Source organism: Spermophilus citellus, assembly GCF_964194105.1.
Source record: "Spermophilus citellus genome assembly, chromosome: 9".
Taxonomy (NCBI): domain Eukaryota; kingdom Metazoa; phylum Chordata; class Mammalia; order Rodentia; family Sciuridae; genus Spermophilus; species Spermophilus citellus.
Window position 1 is genome coordinate 75,894,272 of NC_138191.1, and position 12,427 is coordinate 75,906,698.

Consider the following 12,427-nt stretch of genomic DNA (forward strand, 5'->3'; position numbering starts at 1 on the left):
ACTCTGCAAGAAGGCTTTACCTATCCATTTACAGAGTTCTACAAGCCTCCCAGCTCTGGGGCTGAGATGATGGCTCTTTAGGCAAATTAATGATCCCTGTGATGCCAGTATTAGAAAGGGACATGGAAGCCAGAGATAAAGGGGGAAAATCAGAAAAGTGAGCTGCACAACAGATGGAGGCATAAGAAATTGAGAACCAGGAGAAACAAATGGAAAACTTTACAGATCTTTCTCCTTCTTGACAGTAATAGGAACTTAAAGGAATAGATTAAATCAGACGCTTCCAATGTTCTTTGTTACTTATTAAAATCCCAAACAAAGCTTTGAATTGTCAACATGGAAAAAAAATAAGTATCATCTCTCCTTAGTCTTCACTCTCCCCATTCCTAATCCTTAGATAATGACTTTTTAAATATGAGACTGGCTGAGCCAATAATTAAGATAGTGAACTCTAACATCAGGGCATTAACTTTTATGACCAAAGCTAACACAAGTTAACTAAAGACTGCTTTCTGAACCCCCAATCTTTACTGTTAGACAGAAGAGAAATGGGGGGGGTGCACAGAATGAGACTTGACACACTGTCAGCAGGAACCAAATTCCCTGGTTTATAAATCATTATAAACTGATTTTCCAGAAATGCACAAGTGACACTATGGGCGAGGGATTAATTTTTGTCCCAGCCCCTTGCTGTTGGGCACAATCTTTTTAATATGCATGTGGCCTGAACCTCCAGAGAATCAGAAAGCTGGTAATTTAAAGAGAACAATTTAAAGACAACAATCATTTGAAATCAAATGATTATATTGTCTAAAAAGTTGACTGAAACATGTAGGACTTAAATTTCTAAACTGATGTAAATTTCTAGTCAATTTCTTTTGGATGATGCATGGGTTCAATTCCTTGCTTTGTAGCTTCCATAACTCAACAACTATCTCTTGAGCGGAATGTAATATGGTAGGACTACCAAAAGTATGGCGCACAGATGGGCACCAGCAGCATTACCTAGGGGCCTGTTAGAAATGCAAATTCTTGGGTCCCACACCATACAAATGGAATGAGAAATTCTGGGAGCAGGTCCTGGCAATCTCTAGTATAATAAGCCCTTTAGGATTTCTGATGCAGTTGAAGTAGAACATGCTGTTGTCAGCACATCTCTTAGGAGCACCGACATTTGGTCTGAATTCCAGTTCCACTCTGAGACTTTGGGGAGTTACTATTCCTCTCTAAGCTTCTGCCTCTTCTTCATATAGAATACTTGGTTTATGAGCTGGGGATGTGGCTCAGTGGTTGAGTGCCCCGAGTTCAATCCCCAGTATCCCTCCCCAAGAAAAGATCTCTGGGTTTATGTTCAGTAAATATCCCTAACACTCGTGGTACTAGGCACCAGGAATAGTGCTGGCCATACATAAGAGATCCACATGGCCCTTGACCCTAACTCTCAGCACAGGGTTGGCAAACTTCATCTGTAAAGAGATAGATAGTATCCTTGGCTTTGTGGGCCATATGGTCCCTATCTTAACTTCTCCACTCTGTCACCTCGGCAGGAAGCAGATATAGGCACTGGGAAATGAATAAATGTAGCTACATACCAATAAAACTATTTATGAACACGGAAATTTGAATTTCATATAATGCTCTGTGTCATGAGATCTTATTCAGTGTGTGTGTGTGTGTGTGTGTGTGTGTGTGTGTGTGTGTTTTAACCATTTAAATGTACAGATATGCCTCAGGGGCTATACTTTGCTGACCCTGGTCTAGTACTCTCATTTAAGTAAAGTTATTAAGCTATAGGAATCTGGGCTTTCTCATCTGTCAAGTGAAAGTAACACTGCCTGTTCTGAAGGTTTGTTGTAATAATAAATATCTGTAAACTATGTGGTAAGCTGTCTGACACAGAGAAGACACTCGGCAAATGGCACCCACTGTCATTATTATAATGAAATGTTTGCTCACAGAAAAAAAGAAAAGAAAGAAAGAAGCCTAACACTACAATCTAGGACAATTGGAAAAGTATCGGAGCAGGACAGAAACACAATGCAAAAGTGTAAGCAAAACAGAGTTGTAAGTTTACAAACCTATTCACTCTAGGCACCATTGGATATGCATCTATTATTAACATATTGTTTAACTTATTTACACACAAATAAGCGGTGAAAAATAAGCAAAATATACAAAGGAACTTCAATCACCTTACTCTGTGGACTTAAAAGAAGATGTGGTTTATTTTGGACATCTAAATTGCTCCCATATGTGCACTACCCTCCTGCAGCAATGAAACAACTCCAATAAAAGTGTATAAAGTCCGTCACTAACCTCAAAGCCTCCAGGAGTTCACACCACCACACTGAGACCAAAGAGCCAACTCACACATCCCACACTGCAGCACCCCGAGGGAGAATTCACAGCTGCACAACATCTGGGGATAGGGGAATTGGGATCCGAATATGGAGAAACCTAGGACTTCATCTAGAGATGAGATTTCGAGGGCTCCTCAAAAGCTGAAATATGTCCTGGGGTCAGGCACTCATTATTTGCTCATTAGTCGCCTTCCTTTGGCTGCCAAGAGTTTAACCAACAGGTGTGTCCTCCCCTTCTGATCCCAACCCAGTGGGCAATCCTTCCCCCATCCCCTCACACTACTCCCATTGTCTCTGGGTTTGGCAGGCTCTTCTGATGGTGAGGAGAAATACCTGCAGGCATGCTCTTCAATACAACAGTTGCTAACCGTATGTGGCTACTGAACATTGAAGCCCAGCTGGTACAACTAAGGACCCACATTTTTTATTTAATTTCATTTTAATGAATTTATATTCAAAAACTGATGCTGCACTCAACCTTTGGAAAAGGTTTAAATATGTGTGAGCAACGTGAATATGTGAATCTACCTTTTCATTTACAATTAGTAAAATCTAAATACTGATTAAGTATTTCTGATAAAAATTTAGCATGTGAATTGAGAAATGTTTTAATTGTACATGGTATACCAAATTTTGAAGACTTCTTATGAAAAGGGGGAAATGAACATTTAATTATAATTTTTTATCGATCGATCACATGGACAAATGGAGACATTTTGGATATACTGGGTTAAAAAAATACATTACTAAAGTAATTCTACATGCTTCTTTTTGTTTTGCTTTTTTTTTTTTTTAATGTGGCTCTTAGAAAAAGGTATGGTTGCATAAGTGCTACATTAGATTTCTGACTTTTAGCTTTGCTTCATAAAGTTAAATAAACTTATCATCACCTCTGCCATGAAGCTAGAATCAGACATAAAATCTGTTCAGCTCTGACCTTTGCACTTCCTGGTCTTTTTACTGCTGATGGCTTAGAGAACAGTTGTTCTCTTCTCAGATACAATTTTCCCTGATTGATAGGGCAACCCTTCACTGAAAGATTTTCACTGCTCTTTGAGCCCAGCCACTGTTAAGGCCAACCAAAAATGGTAACCCAACCCTGCTCTCCACAGGTGTGTTTCCCACTTGCCCCAAGGAGAGGAATCACATCAAAAGTAATTTGCTCATTTCAGTTCTTAAAATCTAAGATGAACTCCAGGACCAGCTTTTAATCCTAGATCATGACTCATATCCACCTCTGGACAAACAAATTTTACTTCCAATTCCTTTGTGATCATACTCTTCTAAGAATAAGATTCAAACATAGGTTTTACAACTGACCAAGGAAGTTTTTATTTTATGTCTGATGAATGCACAGTTAAGAAATTCACCAAGAAACAAAATAGTCTTTGGAATTAGAAAGAAGTCTTTTCCGGAAAAGGATTTCACATGCAACAGTTTTTAAATTTGAGTAAATAATAAGAAACGAGACTATGAATGTGGATGTATATTTATATTTACTGTACACACACAGAGACACAAATTTTTACACAAATACCAGAATGACCCTAGGACAGGGGCCCCTTTTACTGGTCCTCCATTGCTCTCTTTTAGAGTTAACTTCTCCTGGACTCACCCAAGGACCAGATGTTATAGGCCCCCACCCGTCCACATCTCACAGGAAATGAAAAAGTGGCTGGAGATATGGAGTGTGGGACAAAGGATCTCTCAAAAAATGTTACCTACCCCCAGGCTGCTGTTTATTGAAATCTCCTGAGATTTTGGGTCAAGGTCTCTGACTTAGCCACTCTAAGTCTATTTAAAGAGACAGCAATAGTAAAAGCACTGATAATCCCTTCACCTGGACCACGTTCCTGCTGACAAACCTTTACAGAGCTGCTAACAAGGAAAGGAATTAACCAATTTGAAACTTAACACCTCTTCCTTTTCCAGCTTAGGTGGAGGTGCTAATTGGCAGTAAAATACATAAAAGGTGTACATCAGACTGGCTGGAGAATGTGTCTGGATAATCCATAACCTGAATAATGAGCCTTTTAATAACCAAGAGCTAACTGCAGGTTTTGGTAATAGGATCCTGGTAGTACTTGTAAATCTACTCTCTTCAATTAAAGAAATGCCTTCTACCACTTTTCCCTAAAGCCACAAAACAAAAACAAAAAAGAAAAAAGAAAAAAATGAACTCATCCAACTCCCAGGCCTCAGGCATGTGTGCCTTAAATTTGGATAAATGATAGAAATTTTCCTCCTGAAGAGATTTCATAACTTTGCTCAGAGGAGATTTCATAAGTTTGGAAGTCATTCCTGGGCTTCCCCTATTCTCTTTTGACCTAAACCCCTTCTTTCCCCCACTAGTCCCCATATAGGTTTTCTTGATTCCAGCTGTTATCATTATTAATACTACTAATAATAATGGGCCATTTTCCCTTCATATGTGTACAAGCACATCCTGACCTGCAAAATATATACTCAAGCACTCTTTCTTTTGGTTAACACTACCTCAGGGGCAGAAGAACCTGAAGTTAACACAATTTGTGAGTCTCTTTGAGAAAATGAATATAAAGTTATAACTACAAAAGTGCTAAGGCCTTTTCTGGAGCCCTGGAGGGGTCCTGAGTTAACTCCTACTCTGTACTGCCCCCTTCCTCCCTCCCCTTCCCTCGCCTCCATGCATGCTTCCAAATTGACAGCACATGTGGCTTCTTCAGGCAGGGCATTCACGTGACTTGCCCAGAGTCAAGGGGCTATTATTCAGTGTTAGACACAGAATTAAAACCTTCTCATGCCCTAGTCTCTCTGGCCCCTATAGTTCCCTTTGTCACAAAGGAAACTCAGAGGAAGGAACAAATAAAAACCAACATAGCAAAAAGTGGCCCCTGCCAGGCGGTTGTTAGGAAGCTGTCTAGACTGAGAACTGCCGGGGGTGGAAGATGGTGAAATAAACTCAAAGGCCCTCCAAGCTTTCGCTTCACTGACAATGAAGGGAGAAGACACTCAGTATGACCACAGAAAGTCAATTAAGCTCATCCCCACCACTTACAGGATGTGGGACAAGTTACTTAAGTTTTCCTAAACCTCAGTATCTTCATTTGTAATAAGTTTCCTTAGCACAAGACCAAGCCTGAGCATTCTAACTGTTTCATAAATCGCAACTACATCTTCTATAGTTATCAACTCAGCCAAAGCACTACTTTTACAGCCACTTACTCCCCAAAGTGCACTAATGTTCATGGCAACAGCATCTGTTCAGTCAACAAAAGACTGGAAATTAGACCAGGCAGCTACTGAGACTTCAGACATCTTGAGCAGGTAAGAAATGTCATCACTGATGTATTAGACAGGGCGCTTTGTCTTTGTCTTATCTACTTGCTGGAGTTGTCCCAGAAGTTTCAGAGTTCAATCTGTGTAACCTGCAAAGTCTTTGTGATGTTCCAGGCTCAGGGAAGCCATATGGCTTTCAAATGCTCTGAGACCTCATAGTTAGCAAAACCATACTCCTGTATGGTCATGAGTGTTTGCTTTTTCTTTGGGTTTTTTTTGTTTGTTTGTTTGGGGGGGGGGGGTTGATTGTATGTTTTTACTAATCTAGGAATAAATGATCATGAGAAAAGTTATGCCATTCCTATACTTCCAATCTTTCTTCCATCCCGTCCAGTTCTCTCATCCCTCCCACCAAATTTTAAATTGGCTCCAAGGAGTGATAATAGACCTACAAGAAACACACTGAGAAGGAATTTAAGGAGAAAACTAATTGATAAACTCTAAATTGCTATCATCTCTTAAGGTTAAAAAAAATCCATGCTATATCCATGAAGAATTTGGCTGTCTATTAAAGTTAGTTCAGGCTCATGTTTGTCATTGGAGTTTCAAAAAAAATTAACTCCATTAATATATGAAACAAACATTTAGAGATCAATCACTTACTGAGAGCCAGGCTAGTTCTTAGGGATACTAAGTTGGATAAGACAAGGCTTCTTCTCATTTGAGACTCAACTGAGCAACTACTACAACCCACCCTTATACTCCCCCACCACTGGTGTACCAGTAGTTTGTATACTTTTAATTACTAGTTGAATTATTTGTTTTCCCAATGAGTCTGATTGACCTAAAGAAGTCTCCTACCTACCCCTATGTGTTTACAATCAAAAGAGTTTGAATATGCAAACAGTTCATGGACAGTACAGATAATATCCACTGCCTCACAGATAAGAGCTAACACCACAGGAGCACAGAGGAAGCCTGCTAATCAGGGGAAGGCTTGACTGCATATGGAATACTGAACTAGGAGCTGAAAGATGAGTTGAATGTTTGTCAGTGGTGGAAACTGATAGCAGAGGTAATTTTCTGCAAAGAAAACAGATATACAATATCAACTAGTAGCTCATAGTTATCAAGGACTTAATATACATCAGGTTCTCCTCTATAGAAATTACCTCTTATTTCCTGTAGCCACCAGTTTTGCTCCCAAGTTGAGACTTAGAGAGCTTATTGGTAGAACACACTGGTCTATCCTGAGCCCAGGCTCCCAGTTCCTATGCTACACTACAAAAGCAAAGAGCTGTGTGAAGGGAAGAAATACATCTAGACACTTAAATATGTGTCTGGATCAGTAAGTGGTAAGGCCAGATACATGGGCAGGGGACAGACTCTAAAAGAATTTGAAGGATGCTAAACAAGTTTATCACTCAGGGGTTGGGGAGGCAAAATCAGCATTTAAGACAAAAAAATGCTTAGTTGGTACTGCATTTTACACAATACTCTGAAAGTGATAAGGAAGATGGGCGGAACCGTGAAGAGTCTCAAGAAAAGAGCCTACTTCAAAAGACAGACCAAGGCAAAGGGAATAAAGATGCAGAGTAAAGGGCAGATCTGAAAGACTTTCCTGAGTCAGAATTGATGCAATATGGTGGAGGATTAGATCTGGGGCAAGAGGAAAACAAGTAAATGAGAAGACACTAAGTTCATAACTTGAGATCACAACTCATCCAATTTCCTATCAATCACGATAAATAGTCAAGGACACATGACTAGAGAAAAGATAACAGGAGCTCAGTCATGCACCAACTGTACCATGTTCTGACTGCCTCATCTTCATAATCCTCATCAACCTGGCAAAACTATAATCTTCTTTAAGGCAGAAATAATTCACAAGTACTTTGTACCCACATATCCACTCAATATCCACTTCAGTAGCAAATAAAAATTCAATACAATTCATCAAATGTTTGTTAAATATAGAAACTGTATAAGATACGGTGCTCAAAAAGTACTTGCTGACCAAATGTACATAAAAGACAATATACGCAGTTTTAATCACATAAAATTATAAACATCTACAACTTATAACAGAAGAAAGACAAATGACTAATTTGTCTAAAGAGACCAATCCTTGTGTTGCTTGTTCACTCTGTGACAGAGTTACCAGAAGAGTATGGCATGAAATAAACCTATTGAGATTTGGAGTTGTTTTGTTTTTGTGTATTCAGGATAATGAATATACTGATCACCTCACTTAACTCCTACAATAACCTATTCTCAACCCCTTTAATGACCCATGGTCAGCCCGATTAAGCTGAGGCATGAAATAAAAAAACAAACAAAAAACCCCTGCTCTGGTTCTATAATTAATAAGTGGTAAAAAGAGGTGAAGACATAATTAAAACCCACATATTTTTGGCTTGAAGGCCCATGTGATGTGGAGCGAATTTGGACCCCACAATTAAATAATTGAGGAGACCACCACTATGTTATGAGAACAAGCCCTGTGCATGGACAGAATGGGTCCTGGGTGTGCACAATGCCTTGAAGGAACAGTTCCATTCCATAAAAGAGCAACATTAGCCACCAAACATGAACTTCTCCTCTCAGCTAGTAAGAGATTAGCATTTTTTTGTGGGGGGAGTACTGGGGATTGAACTCAGGGGCACTTGACCACTAAGCCACATCCTCAGTCTTATTTTGTATTTTATTTAGAAACAGAGTCTCACTGAGTTGTTTAGTGCCTCGCTTTTGCTGAGGCTGGCTTTGAACTCACGATCTTCCTGCCTCAGCCTCCTGCCACACTGAGATTACAGGTAAGATAAGCATTTTTTGAGTCACCATTGTATAGGCAAAATTACTTCAATAGATATCTCTATATCTTGGTTTTCTTATATGGAAAAGTGAACAGTAAAATCTACTCCGATAATTTTTTGAGAAAATTAAAATCTTCACCCACAAAATAAAATTGACATCACCTTTAAAGTTATTTTTAAAACAAAACCTCCATTGCAATAAATCCTATTCAGCTCCAATATCATCAGTATGAAGCCTGTCTTGACGACCCACTAACAGCATTCGCTGCTCTCCTCCTCTATCTTCTATTATGCTTCCAGAAACTGATGCTATTTTGTTCTTCGCATTATAACATAAGCAATCATTTGCTTTTCCATCTCCCTTACTATACGGTAAGCCACTTGAAAATGGGGTCAATGGCTTATATATCTTGTAATATGAAGGGAATTAGGACATGCCACTCCAATATATGCTGCTTTGGAATACTGATTATTTTGAGCGGAAGGCAACTGAGAAAAAGCAGATGTAAGAACAGTCCTCTAATGTCTCCCTCTACCTAAAAGAAGGGCATATAAGTTCCCATGACAAAGGTATTTTCCCTATATAAGGAAGAGAAGAACTTTTTTATCATCAAAGGTGGAAGGTCAACACTAAGATAAATCTGAACAAACTTACAATAAGAAAAACTTATTTTCTATTAGTTTCCCAATCTCTTTCTTAAAATTTACCACCTCTAGCCCCAAACCCCCTTTTACCTTTGTCTCTTCACATTTCCACAGTTCATTAGTTTTTGTTAAAATGGTGTATAAGCTCTCAGCCTATCACTTTCTTTGGGTCTTCATTTCTTATACATGTGAAGACGTCTCTGCACACATAAAAATATTAAATCAAATGAAAATGTATGTTTTTCTCCTGTTTTGTCAGTTTGATTATCAGGCTCAGGCAAAGAAGCTAAGAGAGTCTTTCCTCTCCCTCCCTTGCAGATACCAACATCTGTCTAGGGCCAGAATATAGAAGAAAATGTTTCATAGCAAAAAATAAAATAAAAACATTTTATTTTACTACAACCCTTTTTAGAAATTATTATAATTGTACACATTCTACAACTCGGGGAAACGGAAGGCTCCAAGTTGAAAATGACTGTCTACAAACATAGCATGAAGCCACGCTTGCCCCGAACGCAGGTCTCTGGAAACTTGTTCTCACCACTCTACTGTGTGTAGCCTTCAAAGACAACAAGGGGTAAAGGCCCATCACAGACCATCTAGTCCATCAAACAGAAAGGCAGCAAGGACTAAATGGTATTACGGCATCTTAGAAAGTCATCTGGGAAAGTACAGGGAACAGCTTTAAAGTATAAGGAAAGTTGGCAGACTTTCCTGCGTCTAAATCCAAGTTCACTCTGTCTTTAACCCTGTGTGACCCTAGGCACATCTCTTAAACTTAGGACCCTCAGCTCCCTGATTTATAAAATGGAGTTGAAAACAATGATACATTCCTCTTCAGGCTTTCTATGTAAGAATAAAAGAGTTATATGAAACACTCCAAGGATATGGTTGTTATTATTATTATTATTACAGTTGTTATTATTATTACAGTTGTTATTATTATTAAGAAAAACTGGCAAATATTAAATACCTGTGCTACAAAGTACTTTTCCTATCCTAATTTATTTCATCCCCACTAATAGGCGCTAGTAGTTTGATCTTCTGTTGAGAAAACAGATTCACAGCCATTTCAGTAACTTGTCCAGGGTCATATAAGTTGCACACTAATGTCTTTCTGCATCCAAAGTTTTTGCTCTTTGCAGTATTGGCATCCCAGATTAGTTTTCAAGAAAGATAAATAAAATCAGATATGCCCTAATATAGGTCAACATGAGGTGCAAGAAGTGAAAGGTTAGATCATACTCATATGTAACATGGGATAAGCATTAAAGATATTTGGAAAGATTTGGGAGTGTAGCTGGATGGTAGAATACATGCCTAGCCTAGCATGTGTGAGGCCCTGGGTTCCATCCCCAGCAATCTGCTCAAAAAAAAAAAAAAAAAAACCGTACAGAATTAGGCACACAAGATACAAAAGGGGCAATAAATGTTATGTCCCTCAATTTCTTCCACAGTGAATAGCATAAAAAAGTAGTAGAAATCACTCATATTCGTATTATAATGCACACATACTATTTCCTCATGATTTCACTACCATTTGTTATGTCCCAGAATATGTTCTGAAACAAACAGAGGAAGTTCAGAAAAGTCACAGGAAATGTTTGATCTCCTTTACTTCCAAGAAAGGGACACAAACTCTACTAGGTTACTTTCTTAATTGCATCATTAACACCAAGCCATGTTTGGAAGATGATTCAGGTAGAACAGCAGTAGGTGATTCAAATCATCCTACAGAAAAACAAAACAAAAAGCTATTTCACAACAACACAACAAAAACCAAAAAAAAAAAAAATTGTCTTTTGGTGTGGTTTGGTTTTCACACACAGCTTCCTCAAGCTGGGAACAAACAGGCTTTCACATTTCTCCAGTCAAGGTCAAGGAAACCTTCACGTTGTGAATGTTTCAAGTATGCAGTCAGGTTAGGCATATGTAGAAATAGCAGTGAGCAACAAATGGGGCAAGGAGTGGGGAAGGGAGGGGCACTTCCAGGGGATGGAGAGAAAGTTCTTCTTAAGGGAGCCCCCACATCACCTGAAGCCACAAGGCTGTGAACCCAGATAGATACTCAGTACAGGTGAAGAACTTAGACTTGGAGAAAGGAACTCAACCAAAAAGAGGTGGTTGGGTGAACTTTGATAGGTTGTAAAATCATTTCGTCCCTTCAACTTCATGAACCTACAGAAGCCCAAGGTCCTCTTCCAATGAATATATCTTCCTATGAACTTTTCCAAAGTAGAGCTAATGTCACATAGGGAGAGCAGATTTCACAGAAAACTCATTCCTCAGAGACTACCTGTAAACCCAGAAGTTTTTGTCTTCACATGATCAAATACTCCCTTGCTCTCCCTCCCCCCCCCATTCTAAACGCGATGCCCCTCACTAGCAACAACCCACGCCCAGGCACTCCTCTTCGGTCGGTGGCCCCCTGAAAGGCCTCGGGCTCAACAGAGCTGCGGGGATTCGCGGGAGCACCCCTTCCTCTCTCTGCCATCCCCTTTATTCGGCACACAACCCTGCTCTCCCCTGGAGCCAACAGTCTGCAGCTCCTTCAATGCAGGCGCGAGCAGGCAGGAATGGTGGGGAAAGAAGCTGTGCCAGCTGCATGTTTCAGAATCTCCCTCCATATGCATTTGCCAAAGGAACAAAAAGAAAATCAACGCCAGGAAAAGACAACTGAGATGAGGATGCGGTGGGACCGCGGCTGACTCGGTGCCTCTTAGCAGCCAGGGGCTGGCCAACCACGCGTCCGAGCCACAGATCCGAGTCGTTACCTTCAGGATGCAGGCCATGGCGCTCCGCCGGCCCTCCTGCCACCGAGCAGCGGGCGCGCCTGGGTCAGGGGCAGTCCCAACGGCGGGCTGGAGACTGGTACCGTGGCAGGACCACTCCAGCCCACATTCCCGCAGATCCAAATAAGGGGACCGCGGCGCGAGCTGCGCGGCCCCAGGCCCCGCCCCCCCGCGCCGCGGCCCCGCCCCCGGCCCCGTCCACTGGCCCGCGGCCCGCGCAGCCCCGCCCCCGGGTCACGTGCCGTCCCGGGCGCCGGCGCCGGCGGCCGCAGCCCTGGGTGCCTGCTACCTCTTTTCTTCTTCTTCTTCTTTTTTTTTTCTTCCCCCGCGTAAACGTTCTGTGTGGATCAATGTATGCAAATTCTTCTCTGAAGCACGCAGGGATGTGGGTCCCGCTGGGAAGAGAAAGCGGCCTTTTCTTCCCGGTTCGGTCCCCCCTCACACATCAGAGAACTCCTCACAGACATTTCACACTTTTGAAAAAGTTAAACGGGTTTGGCATCGCCCTTCTGCAAGGCTTTGGGCGCATCAAAGGATTCTTCGAAGTAGCAAGGCAAGT

At 40.8% G+C, this 12,427-nt stretch overlaps 1 protein-coding gene across 2 annotated transcripts in view; it reads right to left on the reverse strand.

Annotated features, from left to right (window-relative positions):
- ST6GALNAC3 (ST6 N-acetylgalactosaminide alpha-2,6-sialyltransferase 3) overlaps positions 1–12,016 on the reverse strand; it is a 519,983-nt gene extending 507,967 nt beyond the window's left edge. For both annotated transcript variants that reach the window (XM_081305670.1, XM_081305671.1), the window contains exon 1: positions 11,851–12,016. In XM_081305670.1, the coding sequence (XP_081161796.1) occupies positions 11,851–11,868 (18 nt within the window). In that variant the 5' untranslated portion in view covers positions 11,869–12,016. The remainder of the gene's footprint in view (positions 1–11,850) is intronic.
- Positions 12,017–12,427: the final 411 nt, after the last annotated feature.